General features: G+C 39.3%; 2 protein-coding genes across 2 annotated transcripts; one reads left to right on the top strand and one right to left on the bottom strand.

Annotated features, from left to right (window-relative positions):
• Positions 1–904: 904 nt before the first annotated feature.
• Positions 905–2,840, bottom strand: LOC311251872 (uncharacterized protein; the record flags this gene model as incomplete). The annotated part of the gene is made up of 2 exons (XM_084344517.1): positions 905–1,656; positions 2,154–2,840. 2 exons carry the CDS (start codon positions 2,838–2,840, stop codon positions 1,435–1,437), a joined length of 909 nt encoding a protein of 302 aa, XP_084200643.1. The 3' UTR covers positions 905–1,434.
• Positions 2,841–4,555: 1,715 nt separating this feature from the next.
• On the top strand, positions 4,556–15,088 carry LOC311251219 (uncharacterized protein). Its single transcript, XM_084343586.1, has 7 exons — positions 4,556–4,562; positions 6,993–7,045; positions 9,788–10,129; positions 10,454–10,667; positions 10,930–10,994; positions 11,372–11,491; positions 11,984–15,088. The coding sequence occupies exons 3-7, from the start codon at positions 10,000–10,002 to the stop codon at positions 12,538–12,540; spliced, it is 1,086 nt and encodes a 361-aa protein (XP_084199712.1). The 5' UTR covers positions 4,556–4,562; positions 6,993–7,045; positions 9,788–9,999; the 3' UTR covers positions 12,541–15,088.
• Positions 15,089–16,109: the final 1,021 nt, after the last annotated feature.

Here is a 16,109-nt window from a genome sequence, read left to right as displayed (position 1 = left end):
TAGCCTATTACTTTAACATGAAGTTAATTAGTAATATGATATATATTGCATTTTGAACGCCGGTTAATAAGACAGTGGGTTCATTGCAATCATTAGGCCTACATGTGATCGGCTTAATGTTCTCTTAAAAATTGTGAAAAGTGTGAAAAATGAAAAGCTGTGTAACCTGTGCAAATATTTAAATGTACATTAAATACAATAAAATGTATATTTTCAAAAAGGTGCACTCATTTTATTTAAAAAATGTGATTTTTTCAAAGTGATGCGTCAAATCCAAACACACTCAGGTCAGTAAACCGAGAAGCAAAACAACTCAGACACACCCTTCGCGCTTCAGCAAGTGAACACAATGACAACATTGTTTACATGGTTTTGTTGTTTTTTGGGCACAACTTCCAGTTCAAGTTCAAGTCTTTAGGTCTTTTCGTGGCAGAGTTATCGTGTCCAGATTCACCCTTGTTTCACACAGACACATCTTTATTGTCCTTATGTTGATAATGTTTGTTAGTTTCCACCTATATTGAATCAGCAGCAGTTTACACCCACGTCTGACCAGACTCATATATAACACAGGTTGTGTAGTGATTCAGTTTTTTGGAGGTTATTTTGCTGCATTATTGTTAAATAGACCTTATTTTTAAATCATGTTTAATGAAGCGGATACATTTGGTGCATTTGTTCTGTGTTTTGTATGACAGACTTCAGAAAGTTTATTTCTAGTCATAACAAAGATCCATCAGAGCTGCACAGTTATGTCAGTGAGTCACAAAGTAAAATACTGTGAGATTTGATTTGGACAGTTTATTTATGTTTATCCTGAGAAAATAAACACTGATTGTTTGATTCTTTAAAGCAGAATGACACCATTTATTTAAAATATATTTTTATTGAGCAGCACTGGAAGTTGTGCATTTACAAAAACATACCAAAAAGTACAATGTTCACTTTTTTCACTTTTTTTTGTTGTCAGAAACCCCTGTGGTCCACATCAGCCTCAGGCAAGACACAAAACAGAGACAGGAAATATATTTAAAAAAACAAAAACAAATTAAAAATAGAGAAAAGAGGCACAATGTAAGCAACATAAGTGTGAAAATGTATTTAGTTGTTTAGTTTGAAATAAACACATTTGCAGTTTTTTTTAATTCCATCAACATTCATTGTATCATTTCTGTTACTTACTATTTATAAGGTTTTGTTAATTACTGGTCGGTTGTGCTCCGCTAATTATGAGGTGCATGAAAACATGAACAAAATTAAAAAGCACATTTTTAAAATCAGACCGCTTTTATTAGTAAAGAAGTTTGTTTACATGTTATAGAAAGCGAACAGTGGACCGTGAAGCTCAGCGGCTGTGTGTGTGTGTGTGTGTGTGTGTGTGTGTGTTTAAATATTTCAAATGTGGGACTGACTCTGGGCTACAAACTACTCCGCTCAATGGGCCCCTCCATTAGCTACGTGACTGGGATCTCCCCTCAGAGGGTCCAACTGTGTACCATCTGTGCGGGGTCTTGCACCTCCAGATCTGCGGGACTTCCCAACACTAACCCTCCACAAAGTGCAGAAGATAACTGCGGCAATGAAGAGCAGCACATTGAAGATTATGCTGACGATGAATCCAGGTCCAACCTTCTCCTCGGCCGGTCTCTGTGTCGGCTACAGAGGGAGGAAGAGACACACAAGGAGTTTAGTTAAATGCAGACTATTAAACTATTTATTACTATTGTTAATGAAATATACTTTTGTTTCAAATGTCCGAAATAAAAATACATTTGCATTTAATTCAAATTCAAAAACAGGGAAACTGTGCTGTCTTTTTTCTCTCCTGTAGAGTGACACAACCGGTACTGTAGGCCCAAACTGTGTAATGACGGTACCAGCAGCGAGCCTCCAGCAGCAGAGAACCACATGTGCGTCTCTACATCAACATGCGTAATTACGCACAAGGAACAGATGATAGGACCCCTGACTCGTTTCTTTTGGAGAGTTTATAACAGCTTTTAGTGTTTCTGATTAAATGAGCCGCCATATTTGTTGTTTCAGTGAAATACTGCTTTAACGGGAAGGTTTAAAATAACTGAAAGCAGCCTCAGGCCAGCTTTAACGACATGACAGGACAAAAATCTGCATGGACATGCAGAGAGGTGACTCACCTGTTGGGAAGTGCAGTCGAGGGGACCGAGGCTCCTCTTGGTCACCGTCACCTTCACGGCAGCAGGAGTTCCTCTAGTTTTCTGTCCGTTTCCATCCACCATGTAACAAACGTAGTTCCCCCCGTCCTCCAGCTGAGCCCCCTTCACAGTCAGCGACATGTCTCCAGTCAGGGACCAGTCAGGTGACATCGACAGCCTCCCCTCGGGCTGTCTGGAGGAGAGGTCCTGCTCCAGCAACAGCTCCCTGTTCCTCTCCCATCGTGCGCTCACACCCCGGAGGCCATCCGTGGAGAAGTGGCAGGGAATCCTGAAGTTTCCCCCCTCAGGCACACTCACCGTATAGGGAAATATGACTGTCAGCTGGACTGTTGTGATAGGCTGACCTTTGCAAGTGAACTCATAGAACGCATCATCGTTGAAGGTCACCCCGGTTAGGTTGACGGAGGAGCTGGAGACGTGATGAATCCGTTGCGCGTAGTTTTCATCCGGCTTCCACACACCGCCGACAAGTGCTGCAACATCCCGAGAGCTGCCGTCTGTCCTCTGCACACGGACCAGCTTCACGTCGCCGCCTTCGCAGCTCCCATTCACCGTTAACTGCACAGAGTCTGCCAAGTTTACAACTTCTCCAAAAACAAGCTCGACAGAGAAGAGAACAGAGAAGAGAAGGAGCTGTGGCTTGGCCATGGTCAGCCTGACAGTGAGAATGGTCTCGTCTCCCGCACGGAGGGTTAGAGAGAGAGAGACTGGAGAGCAGCGTGGGTGCAGCCGGGTCTATAACACAAACCTCCGCCCCAATGACTATACACGCCCCCCTCCTGCTGTGTCATGAAAAGACTTCAAGGGGAAAACTTCGCCATAAATGCATCCACAACACCAAACATGTTTGTTTGTGAAAATACAGAACTGAGGCAAGGATGGGAATCGGTAATGTTTTCTATCACAGTGTACATTCATTCAAGTACTGTATTTGAGTATACGTTTGAGTTTCTTGTACTCTACTTGAGTATTTCCATTTTGTGAAACTTTCTACTTCACATCTCACAGGCAAAATATTGTGTTTTAACTCCACTGTTACCTGCCATCTTTAGTTTTTTCCCTCCCCTTCATGTAAACTATGTGTCTCCAGATGTGCTGATTTGTAATGTTTTGTAATGCCTACATATTTGAACAATCTTGAACAACTTAGGAAAACGAGTCAAAACTTTATGAGCGTCTCACTCTCAAACACTAAATACTGACTTGATCTGCGACAGTGTCTCACAAATGACTTATTACACGTGTTTAAAGACTGTTTCCCTGAAGGGAATTAAAGAAAAACACAAGTAGCTTACCATTGGAGTCCCTAAGAATTTGTCAGAAACAGAGTTTCTCAAAGTTTATACAGTTTCTTCTGACTCAACAACTCACAAAACTGAGCGATTTTTAAAGGGAGTCTGGTGAATTTCTCTCCCTCTTCATCGCCTCGCTTGTGTTGACTGTAGTTGATGTCGCTGCTTTGACCTATAATATGTTGGTGTTCAAGTATGCTGTCTGCTGGAGTGCAACACCTTCTCAAATTGTTGTAAACGATTTGCAAAAAATAATACGTGTAATCCAAACAACATGAAACAAACTGTGTCCGACTTCCTGCGTGTTAATCATTTAAGTCAAGATAATCTGATTGATTGCCAAAGAAAGAGAGCTACGGCACGGAACATAATTAAGTCATCCAAGGAGAATGTGTGGAGACAAGTCTGCAGAGAAGTTGAACTTAATGACATTTGGCCACTGTTTATGGTCTACGGTTTATGAAATGTCGCATGTTTCCTTGTTTGCGGTATTTTGATTCTTTCAGTTGGAGTTTATGTTGAACTGCATGCAGACTTGTCCCCGGCAGCAATCAGTGCAACGAGCCACAGGCGGTGGCGAGCGCAGGGGATATGTTCCTTTTAAGCAGCAGGAAAGCAGCTTGAACAATTTTAGTTTGCCTACTTACCACAGAGAAGTAGGCAACACAGTCTTTCTTGTTTGATGGGACCTTCCCCCAGGATTCTCCACAGAGACAAAGGCTTTTGAAGTGCAAGGTGAGACGGGTCCTCAAGCTCAATTCATGGACTTAACCTGAGTTTACATGAGGGGCTTATACATTATATTGATCTTTAATTTTTATTATTGTAAGAAATGCCTGAATTTGTGTCTTTGGTTATACAGATTTGTTTTGTTGTATAACTGAGTTTTCTATCCAGACAGAGGTGGCATACATTATTGGTGCCTTCATGTGCTACGGTATTTATGGTAAATACCAAAAGACGACGTGAAACGTGCACATGAACACCCTCTCATGTGGTATTTTCCACTGGGCAACTTGAGATGAGATAACCTTTCACCTTTTCAACATGGCGGCGAGCAACGGAAGATTCGTGAATGGTAAGCAATGTACACTACTAAACGTGTTTTGCTACTGTTAGTGGATAGTTTTTGCTCCATTGACAATTGTAATATGATGCGTTAACACTCGGTGTCAGTTTTTAAAATACCGTTATGGTTTGGTTTTACCTCCCCAGCGCAGATGCTAACGAGCCTGAATCTGTGTCCACCATCTTTATTTTCTCTGTACAACAACAAAAGCACATGAACACAACGCACTGGTAAATACCAGATCACAAGTGGAAAATACCATCTGTACCATAGCACATGAAGGCAGCATAAATATATCATGTATAGTAAGTATAAGTAGGCTAAGTAAATTATATTAAGTATGTATACTAATAAATATAAATGTATATATGTATAAATATTACGTGAAACTAACCATGGCACTGGCATTATTACCTCACATGGCAAGCCAACATAATTAAGTATAATTAGCCTATTCCATCTCATTAGGCTGTCAATTTAATTGACTTTATTTCATTTATTTAGTTTAAGGTAAAACATTTTGGATGCTGCCGCTCTTTGGGCTCTAAACTCGACGGCGCAAGTGTCATTTTGGCATGACGCAGGTGTATTTCCTAGTTTGACACCGACGCAGTTGTCATTTTCTCCCTCTGCGCCACTATGAACTCGTGTAAGTCAGTATTCATTTGAGTTTCTTGTATTTTACTTGAGTTTTTCCATTTTGTGAAACTTTCTACTTCACATCTCAGAGGCAAAAGATTATACTTTCACTCCCCTAAAAGTTTCCTTGTGTTCAAAAAAACAGCCTGTTTTCAGGTTTTGTGATGATATATTTTCCAGCTAATCCAAAAGGCTTTTTTCAGACACTTAATTCAAGAAGTAGGAGAATTTTCTCAAATCACAAACACATACTGTACAACTCATGACATCACAGCACCAGCATCCCCATCTATAATCCATAACCTCCTCAAGGAAGAAGATATAAAGCGTTTAAAACCTGTAAAACCCTCAAATCCAAGTTTAATCACCAGCGCTCACTGGTGTGTCAGATATCACTGTCACATTCTGCCATCTAGTGGCCACTCATGAGACTGCTTTAATCCATCTGTGTGTTTTCTTAAGACTTTGTTATTGCAGAAGCCTTTTCACACATTCATGACAGAGACACAAACTGTATTTGTACATCTTAAAGGGACACTACACCGATTTTTACACATACAACTCCAGTCTTTGCAAACAGCTGCACACAACCTTCTGTGTCTCTGGAGAGAGCTTTCTACAAAGTGTGAGGCATTAAGGATCCTGAGTTGCATTATGGGAAATGTAGGATCCAGTGTTGTCACAGCTTGACCACGTACAAGGACCCAAAAGTCTGGATATCTATTTAGGCCTCAACAGCCTAAAAATGTGCAGTGTCCCTTTAGTGACTTAAGTGGACTGTGTAAAAAATCTAAATCAAGCTTGGCTCATATTGTACACGGGCAAAAGAAGGTCAATGTCAAATCAAAAGCAGACTGTACTCACCACTCACTGTTTGTATTAACTTGAGTGTGCAGGATAGTTTTTATGTAATCATTAGGGTTAGAACAGGGGACCACAAAATTGACCATGATGCACTGCTGTTGATCAAACTGTCCAATAGTTGCTTTATAAAATGAGCTCAACTAAAGAGAGTAATTAGTCAATGAAGATCTTTCTCTTCTGATTGAAATTCACCAAAAACTATGTAGTGCTCCTTTTAATATGTGGATGAACTGTTCCTTTAAACATCTACAGCAGCAGTAAAATTTATCTATCCATCTATACACGCACATAGTTGTAGACTTGTATGTATTTTGTTCTGTTTAACTAAATATTTGATTATTTGAACAACAGTGTAGGAAACAAGTTAAATCTTTATGAAAGTCTGTTTTTTTGGCTGATATTCAAATCCTCCTCTCTCAAAGACTAAATACTGACTTCATCTGCGTCAGTGTCTCACAAATGACTGATCACAAGCGTTTAAAGACTGTTTCCCTGAAGGGAATTTAAGAAAAACACCAGCAGCTTACCGTTGGAGACCCTGAAGTTAAAACCAGACATTGTTTGTTATTGTTATGTTTCGTTATTTATTATTTACTTATCTCATAATCTAAGGTTGTAAACGTTGTCTATGTAAATATCTATGAACATGATCATAATGTGCCTTTTCTGACTGTCGATGTGAAATGTTCAATAAAGTTGGTTTAAAAAAAAAGGAAGAACAAAAAAGAAGAAAAGAACAAAGCTCACCTAAACCGAAACTAATCTCTCACTCAGCTGTCGGACGTGATCGTGTCAGGAAGCTGTGACACCGTCTCTTTAAAGTTCAGACAATCGATTGATTGTTCTTTTCATTAATTTATTTTTTTCATTTTCATTTAAACCGGATTCTTCGTATTGTTTCTTTTGTTTTTGCTTCTTTTCCACCATGTGTCGGAGTCTGTTCCTGCCCGCCGTGCTGCTGCTGCTGCTGCTGCTGTGTCTCTGTGCAGGTGAGAGGTTTGATTTGTTCACACCTGAGCGCTTCACTTCACCTTGATAAGGGTGAGAAATGAGTTACGTCATTATAAAACTTAGTATAATTATAAAATTAATTGAAAGGAATTGTAGTATCTTTGGTTGCAGTTGCACAATAACGGAAAGAGAACACGGAAGTAAAGTAGTTGAGGTTGAGTGCAGGGGCGATTCCTTACATGGGCAGGGCTGAGGTGATGGGTCCACCTCTCAGTGCTCCCTAGTGATGCAGGTGATTCATCTGATGCAATTAGAAAAGTCAATCACATCATGAATGTGCTTCCAAATAAAGCACATTACATTTTTTCTGTCCTGCCACTGCACTCCTGGGCTGGTATTTGTCTGGGTGGGTGAGCTGACAGTGCAGAGTGTAGGATCCAGTACATTGCATGATAAGATGTTGGTGTGTTTAATGCTTTACATCGGGGCGCTGAGGGGCTAACGTAAGCCGAATTTACAAGAAGGCACCAAAATTAAGAATGAGTCAAAACAGAGTTTCTTTAAGTTTTAATAAAGTTTCTTCTGACTCATCAACTTGCAAAATTGAGCGATTTTTAAAGGGAGTTTGGTGAATATCTCTCCCTCTTCATCTCCTGGCTGGTGTTGACTGTCGTTGATGTAGCTGCTTTGTCATAATATGTTGGTGTTGATGTATGCTGTCTTCTCGAGTGCAAAACATTCTCAAATTGTTGTAAATTATTTGCTAATAATAATACGTGTAATCCAAAACATGACACAAACTGTGTCTGACTTCCCGCGCCCCTGGTTTTGCCGGTATTTGGTCATAATCAAAATGTAATTGCAGTGTTAGAGTACAATAAACCAGCTTTTTAGAGGACAGTAACATAACAAACAAATCACCAGAATAAGTGTTTGCTAAGTATGTTTCTTCAAAACCAAAAATATGTTAAAACTTTGTTTATTTATGTGCCAACTCTGCCTTTGTTCAGGTTCAAAGCTGTGCCAATGCTATGCTTGGGTTCAGGCACAAAAACCACTTGGTTAGGGTCAGGAAACACTATGGCTCGGCTTAAAATAGACTTCCTATTTTGGTCGCCACAGAAACAGCTAGAAATGTCCCATGTTCCCCTAAAAAAAAAAACCCAGTTACGTCACTACAAAAAGAGCCAGTGATGGTGGAGATGATCCACGTGCCCATGAAAAATGTCCGCCTTTGGTCGCAGTAAAAACGGCCTCCCCAGGTCTCCTCAAAGAAAATTGTTCAGTCAACACAAAGACCTTGCCTTGTGGCTTTTAATAACGTGACTTCACTGGTAATTTCAATGTTTTATAAAGCTTCAGTATGAACAGGATGATATGAGATCAGTCACATATCCTCTGGGACTGAGGAAACAAAAAAAGGAGATTTTAAAGATAATGAAAATTGTCATCCCAGTGGATCATGTGTGGTTTTTAACAGGAAAAGACTAAAGATACATACCTTGTATACTTTTACTAAAATCCTAACTGTAAATAGGAGGAAAAGTGCTTTCACCGACTTTCTCTGGACTGAAATAAGTCTTTATATCAGAATACATGACAGTAAAAATGCAAATGAAAATAGAGGAGAAGTCAGAGAATTATTCAGGATTCATCCTCTGGGCATCATGATAGTTATAATCTTCTACACGGGTTGCACAATGTAGGGAGGGGCTCGTTCAGTTTCGTGAGTCATGTTAGTCATCTGAAGGTAAGGAGGAGTTAATACTCTGAAACATGATCCTGCAGATTTCGTTCTTTGGCTGCAGTGGAGGAGTCTTTTGGCCACTTGATGATTTCAAACAGCTGCCTGCTGCGTCTTGTCCAAACACTGATTAGAGCAAAAAGCCAATAATGTCTTCAGTCCATTGCTCAAATAATAATAATAATAATAATGATAATGATAATAATACATTTATTTTATACAGTGCTTTTCAAGATACTCAGACACTTAACAGGTTAAAAAGCAGAACAGAAACTCTTATAACTTCCTTTTTTTTCTCTCTGACTTACGTTTGCTCCCACTGAAGACGCAAATCTTCAAAAGTGCCTCACAAATATGTGCTTTCACTTACAAATGGCTCAGTAACTTCCTCATACAACTACAGTCTAAACAAGGGTTACTAAAACAGGAGTAAAAAATGCTGTTATTGAGGATTAATAAGCTTTTGACTTGGGTTAAACTCCTGTAACTGAATGTCAAAGTTGACTTATTTTTTTAAAGACAAGTGAGTTGTGTTTGGTCTATGATAGAAATGGATCACCAGTGAACCTTCCTCTTCCTGGGTGACTGCAGGATGACAAAATCCTATAGTGGTTGTGAGGTTTCTGGGGAACCAATGTCAACGCCAGTGATTTCATTATTATTTTCAATTTTTAAATCGTAAATCTATCGAAATGAGGTACAGTTTTTCGATGCACTGTGTAGTTTTGCGGAAGAACCTACAAATCGAGACCCAATAGTCCAACAATGGCGTCGCCATCAGTGCGGAAACTGAAGGTGAAAAACTGAATCGAATTGTAGCCTTGAAATTGAAGGACAAATTAATAACCGAGGCGTTTGAAGAGTGTTAAAGTTTCACCAAAGCTGCCATATTTGAGAAGTTGGGCGTGAGAGCATGTTGGAATAAGATGTATCAGGCTTTGGCAACACAGGAGAGACTTGTTTGTAGATTAATTCATTGTTGGTTTTGGTCTTTTTAAAAATACACCAGGAACACCATGTTTTGTGTTTTTGCTAGGAGAAGCCTCGAGGAAAAGTGCTTCAGTGAAGATCCGGGCCCTTGCTGGCGAAACAGTCGTTCTGCCCTGCCACACCAACGGCGGTGACCTCCCGCTAATCGAATGGTCCAAGGAAGGTCTGGCTCCAAAAAACATCGTCCTCCTGTACCGAGAGGGCCGTGACGTCCACGCCGAGAAGAATCCGCTCTTTCATTACAGAACGAGCCTCACCATGGACGGACTGAAAAATGGAAACATCTCGTTGAGGATTTCTGGCGTGCTGCTGTCCGACGCGGGGAAGTACACATGCAGGACGATCCAGAATAAAGTACAGAAGGACGTCACAATAGAGCTTGTTGTGGGTATGTCCAATCAAATTGATTATTGTTATTATTATTTCTTATTTTTCTCAGTTAGTTGTTGTGTATCAGTGTTTCCCAAATGACTAAGATGTCATCCTTGAATGTCCTATATCATCTACAACCCAAAGATATTCAGTTTGCTGTCACAGAGGAAAGAAACCAGAAAATATTCACATTTACGAAGCTGGAATAATTTTTATTCGATGTTGAAGCTTAAACCAGCAGCAGGAAAGTAAATAAGCATTCCCAAAAAGCCGAGCCATTGTTTCACCTTCCCTGAGACCTGTTTCAAAGGTCACACCTTGTATAATTCTTGTTTTTTAGATGCAGTTTCAGAGCCGAAGCTTTCAGCTGTTCCTGCTGTCGGTGGTGGAGTGACTCTGCAGTGTGAGGCCCACTGCTGGTCCTGGGAGCCTCAGATAACATTTCTTGACGATCTGGGAAACAGCATCAGTGCTGAAGAGCCAAGAACTCATCCAGATACCAGAGGATGTTTCACCGTCACCAGGAGAATGACTTTACAGACTTTCACCAACAGGTTCGACTTCAGTTTAATACTCAAGCGACGTTTATTAAGTTGTTGTTGTTTCTTTATTTACCTCACCCAAGGTTATGTTTTCATTTCAACATTGCTATCCCTCGAACGACTCTACTAGCTTGGCAGCACCTAGGTTGTTGGTTGAATCGAAAGCAAATTTCCAAAATAAGTTAACGATAAGAGTAAAATGTTAAAATTCTATATCTTTCTCCTTTAAAAAACGACCTAAACTAAATCTTTATCTCATGTCCCTTCATCACAGCATCACCTGCAGCGTTAACCAGCCTAAAATAAATCAGACGAGGGTTACAAAGATTTACATACCAGGTAAGATCGAGCTTCAACAATCCACTTTAAACAACTTAATAAACATTCATCCTGTTATTCAGTCAGCCACGATTAGTTTTGCTATAAAAATGTGCTAACAATTCCCTGTATTCTTCTTCAGTTGTTTGCTTTCATTGTCAGCAATTGTCATTATTTTCCAGGTTGTCCATATTTGACTTTTTCTTGTCAGATAAGACAGAAAGTTTGGTGATCAGTGTTTAACCCTGTTGAAGATTTTGATCTCATGACAGTTATTTGGTTTGGTGGCACTGGTAAAGCGAGCAGTGGAGGGCAGAAAACAACTACGAATAATCTGACAACAAACCAGTCGGGTTGTCTCTTTCTTACTTCTTCGAAATCTTTATTATCTTTTTCAGATGACTGCATGAGCTCCTGCACTCGAACTGCTGCCATCGCTGTTGCTGTTGCAATCCTAGTCCTTCTCATAATCCTATTTGCATGTGTAATCGTCACAAGCAAGATGTGTGGAATAACTGGTAAGTTGTTAACACTGGTTTATGTTGAGAGGTGATGAAAACTTCATCACCAGCTTCTTCCTCTAAAGACACAGATTTGTGTTTATTGCATCCTTTCAAATTGTGTTGAAACAATACTGTGAGTTCAGAAAGAGCAGTTTATGTGCACCACCAGGAGGCGCCAAAGATAGGCTTCACTGGTAACACAAGAGGAGAGATCAGCTCTGCTCGGGGAGGGAATCATCAGACAGAGTTTACTGAAACACTTCAACCAGTTTTGTTCCCAGTTTCCTGATACCTGAAGAAGCTTTAAGGTTTAACCGATGAACCTGGTGTTCAAGGTGGTTTGTCACACAGAACCATCTGGGAACTCCTTCGTAGAACTTTCATACTGGACTTAAATAAAATAATGCAGCATATCAGGAAACATTCGGTTAAAATCTGTTTTTACTTCTGTTCTGTTTGAGCCTTTATAGTACCAGAACTGAAAACATTTTTCTTTTCTTCACACAGTTGGGGGAGAAAAATTGCCACTGTCCAGACAATCATCAGACCAGAGTACAACAGACACCACTGAGCTTCTGAGGAAAATAGCTGAACTGGAGTCGGATCTTCATAAGAAAGAAGACATCGTCCGCAAACTAACTGAAGAACTGAATGACCTCATCTCTCATAGGAGTGCTGGCGTGTGCCAGCACGGCCAGGCTACGATTAACGACAGTCCTCCCAGATCCTCTCCAGTCGCCCCACAACCCGTTGATCTATGCTCCAACATTCCCGACAACGACAACCCAAAACCAGTGGCCTCAACCGGCAGCAAACGTCCAAAATCTGTCAGCTTTCGCCACAACCAAGACCCAAAACCTGCCGTCTCAAATCCAGCATCCAGCCCTCATAACCCCAGCAGCCCTTTTCTTCCCAAAGACACTGCTGCTGTGTCGCCCAGTTCTTCTTCAGGAACGTCTGTCAAGCGTACGACGAGCCTCCCCTCCACCAAGCCCCAACGTAGATCCAGCAATCGCTTCAGTCTTCTCGAAAATCTATCTGAAGATGAGGTATCGTTGTTGTGATTAGAACAGAGCAAAGATGGGATCATGTTTGTCAGAAATTTAAATTTGAGATGAACAACTCACGGCTGTCAGCTGGACAGAAATTTGGGTTGTGGCAAAAAAAAGATGGCCAATTGGATGTTTACAAAAAACATGGTACCCATAGTAACACGATGTGTTTTTGTCTCGAAGCAGAAAAGCACAACAATTAGGAATTAACAACCAAAATGTGCACATATGATTTTGACATTATGAATTTTGTGGTACTGGGTCGTACTTTAATCGGATAGTGAAATGTATCAGGCGTAAACATTTATGCCGTGTTTACTTTCTAAGCTAGGCTACTTCTTGATTTTTGGTGTGGAAGGCTTAACGTGAGCCAGGATAATGTAAAGTAAATTCATTGTTTTATTCCGCCTCTGTGCCGGCGTTAGCTTTAGTTTAGTTTAGCTTTAGTTTTAGTTTTCAGGTTGTGGGTCCGTCACATTTTCATGAACACAATATCTTAGAAATGCTTTGAGGGAATTTCTTCAAATTTGGCACACATTGAAGGATGAACTCATTAGAAGTTGGGGCTCAAAGCTCACTGTGACCACACAAAATGCATTTTTGACCATAACTTCATACGCCGATTGCAAAAATTTAACACAAATGTCTCAAAAGTGATGAAGTGAGTGTTGTGTGCCTGATGCGCGTCCTACACTAATAACTTCAAACAGAGATGATTTTTAATTTTGCCGAACATTGCCTGTGCTTCATACTTCTGTCGAGTGTAAACCCAAAAGTGAACACTGAGTTATTGACTTAATCCAGACCATGATCTTCTCCAAAACCTAACCGAGGAGTTTTATTGCCTTAATCTAACCAACTGCGACTGAAAAGAGGTCGCCCAGACACAAGTCCTGCACTTGTTCCGCTTGGCCAGCTTGATACAATAAATGTGTGGGTGAACATTTTAATACTGTATCATCTGAAGACCTTTCCAAAATTACTGAAAAACATGAAAGTCACAAAACTTACCGAACTGTGCACTGCAGTTTTAGGGCGTCCCGACATTTTATATCCAAAAGGGTCGAAGATCAACGTCACTGTGACACTTTTATGGTCATTGTTCAACACCATAACTCAGGAACAGCAACTTAACTGGTGCGCAGTTGCAAATACAGCTGAGAGGCCTTAATTAGTTTCAATTAGGGATTATTACAAATATGCAATTTTTTAAAAAGAAGCCAGTAGTCATACAGTGAGAAGAAAGAAATCATGTAGAGATATCAAAAGTGTAGACGCATCATTTTATAACTGCGTCAAACCATTTGGTGCTGAGAGATTTCTGACCAGCAACTCATAAGGGGATCAGAAGATATCTCAAAACCTTTGTATATATGTTTTTTGGGGGGTTGAACTGACCCTTTAAACCCAGCTGTCTATCGGCAAACAAGCCTTTTTTCTCCTTTATTTTAACTACTTTATCATTTCAGCATTTACACTTTGTTTAACCTGTTGCAATAAGCTTTACAAGCAGTGTTTTTTTTGTCATAATTACAGCCATCATGCTAATTACGTACCAAACGTTGTCTCTAATCAGTTGTTTTTTCCTCCTTTTGAGGTACATTTGTTTTTATGTAAAATACATCCTGGGGCAGGTAGTTACATGTTACAACTAACATTTATGTAAAACAGTAGTTTCTTAAAGTAGAGTATATCTTTGAGCCAGTAATCTACTTTTTACTCACTACCTATGCAGTTCATATGTTTGTTATTAATCTGCTGTAATCACAGGGCAGATAGCAATTTGAGAACGAGAGCCAGCTGCGAGCGACAATCTCTGGACGCACGTTTTACACCAAAGTCTAAGAAAGATAACAGTTACATGATGAAGAGATCTGCATTTTTGAAATCTTCAAGTTACACATACAGTGGTTGAGTGTGTAGTTAGTGAGCTAAAGTGAGCCATGTTACTCCTCATGTTTAACGTTCTTTTAACATTATTGTAATGACAGTAGCTTATTCTGTAGCTGATGGTCTGTTAAGTTTAAGCAGTTTAGCTAATATTCAATTTACCTGAGCCTTTTTATGGGAGTGATTGTACTTTTAATCGTAACACATGTTGGTTGTTGTTGTTCATGTCTGTACATATTCTGTCTGTCCGTTTCATAACCTATATTTCAAGATCTTTGCACATTTCTGCACATCTGTTACAGTACTTTATATACGGGTGAGGGTGATTAAAAGTGATTGCTCCGTAAAAGGGTTGCAACTGTATGAGATCTTCAAGGTACAATCAGTTTCACGGTATTACACAACTGTTATTATTATCAACAAAGAGCCTCAAAGGAATGAAAACGGAAGGTTTTTTTGGGTTGAACAAATGCTGATATAAAATGGAAATATGATTTAATATATATTCTTAAAAACACTAATATGGTAGGATTAAAAACAAATGTATACGGTATGGAAACCATAAATTTTTATACCATGATATACCTTGAAACTGATTACAGCTGCAACTCTACTGTTAAGTTTAAAATGGTGTCAGTAAGATATTTGAATAAACTAAAGATATTTCAATAACAAAGAGCTTTTATTCGTGTGTTTGACGTAAGGTTTTGGCATCAACAGAGAACTGAGTAACATGACAACTTGAACTGTAATGAAATTGCACAACAAGTTCTGACTATAGTTGCTGTTTTTACCAGTTTGAGCCTTCAGAGGTCCTCATCTCCTGATATTTTATTTTTTGGTATCACCTCCCTATGAATTGTGTGCAGTACAAAAGCACAGCGTTTCTTTCATTTCAAGAAAATGTCTGGACATAATTCAGACAGCTCTTATATTTCCCAACAGATAAGTATTACATAGTTTCCAGAAGACGGGTGATTCTAGGTAGTGGATAAAAAAACGGTTTGTGAAGCATTTTTCACTTGTCTGAAAAATAATTCTCTGAATTTACATCGGATCTGAAAATGTTGTTTCATTTCTTTAAAATTCAGCTATATATTGTTCCTCCATGCAGCCTCAGCATAATCTTCACTTCCATGGCTATTCTGAGAAGTGTTATTAGTTTTAACTGTTTTGTCCTTTATTCAGACTTTAATTCCAAATTTACCCTTAAAGTCAGAATTTTGAAGAAAAATGTCTTATCAGTCCTAATTGTGAAAAGTAAGTTCAAACTTTATAAAATAAAATGATTTAAAAATGCACTACTTTGGTTCTGAGTGGAAGTATAGAGTGGCAGAAAATGGAAATACTAGTACCTCAAAAGTGTCTTAATGTATTAATAATTAATTCTGTCACTGGTTATTCTCATCTTTGACACTTATATTTTTATTTTTACTGAAAAGTGGGTCATCATGTGAAAGAGGAACAAGAGGATTCTGTGAAAGCTGCTTTCCAGAAATGCGCAATATTTAAACTTTAACTGGCTTGGGTGACAATTACAGAATTTAAACTCCATGTCTGCATTGACCGTTCTTAAAGTAACATTATACAACCTTTTTCTATACAACAACTTGAAGTAACTTGTATGAAAATTATGTATTTCATTACCACACTATCATAGCATAACAAAGTTTCTACAGCCATGCACGACC

Source organism: Pagrus pagrus, assembly GCF_965226575.1.
Source record: "Pagrus pagrus genome assembly, chromosome: 22".
Lineage (NCBI taxonomy): Eukaryota > Metazoa > Chordata > Actinopteri > Spariformes > Sparidae > Pagrus > Pagrus pagrus.
This window is presented reverse-complemented; position numbering and strand designations above follow the sequence as displayed.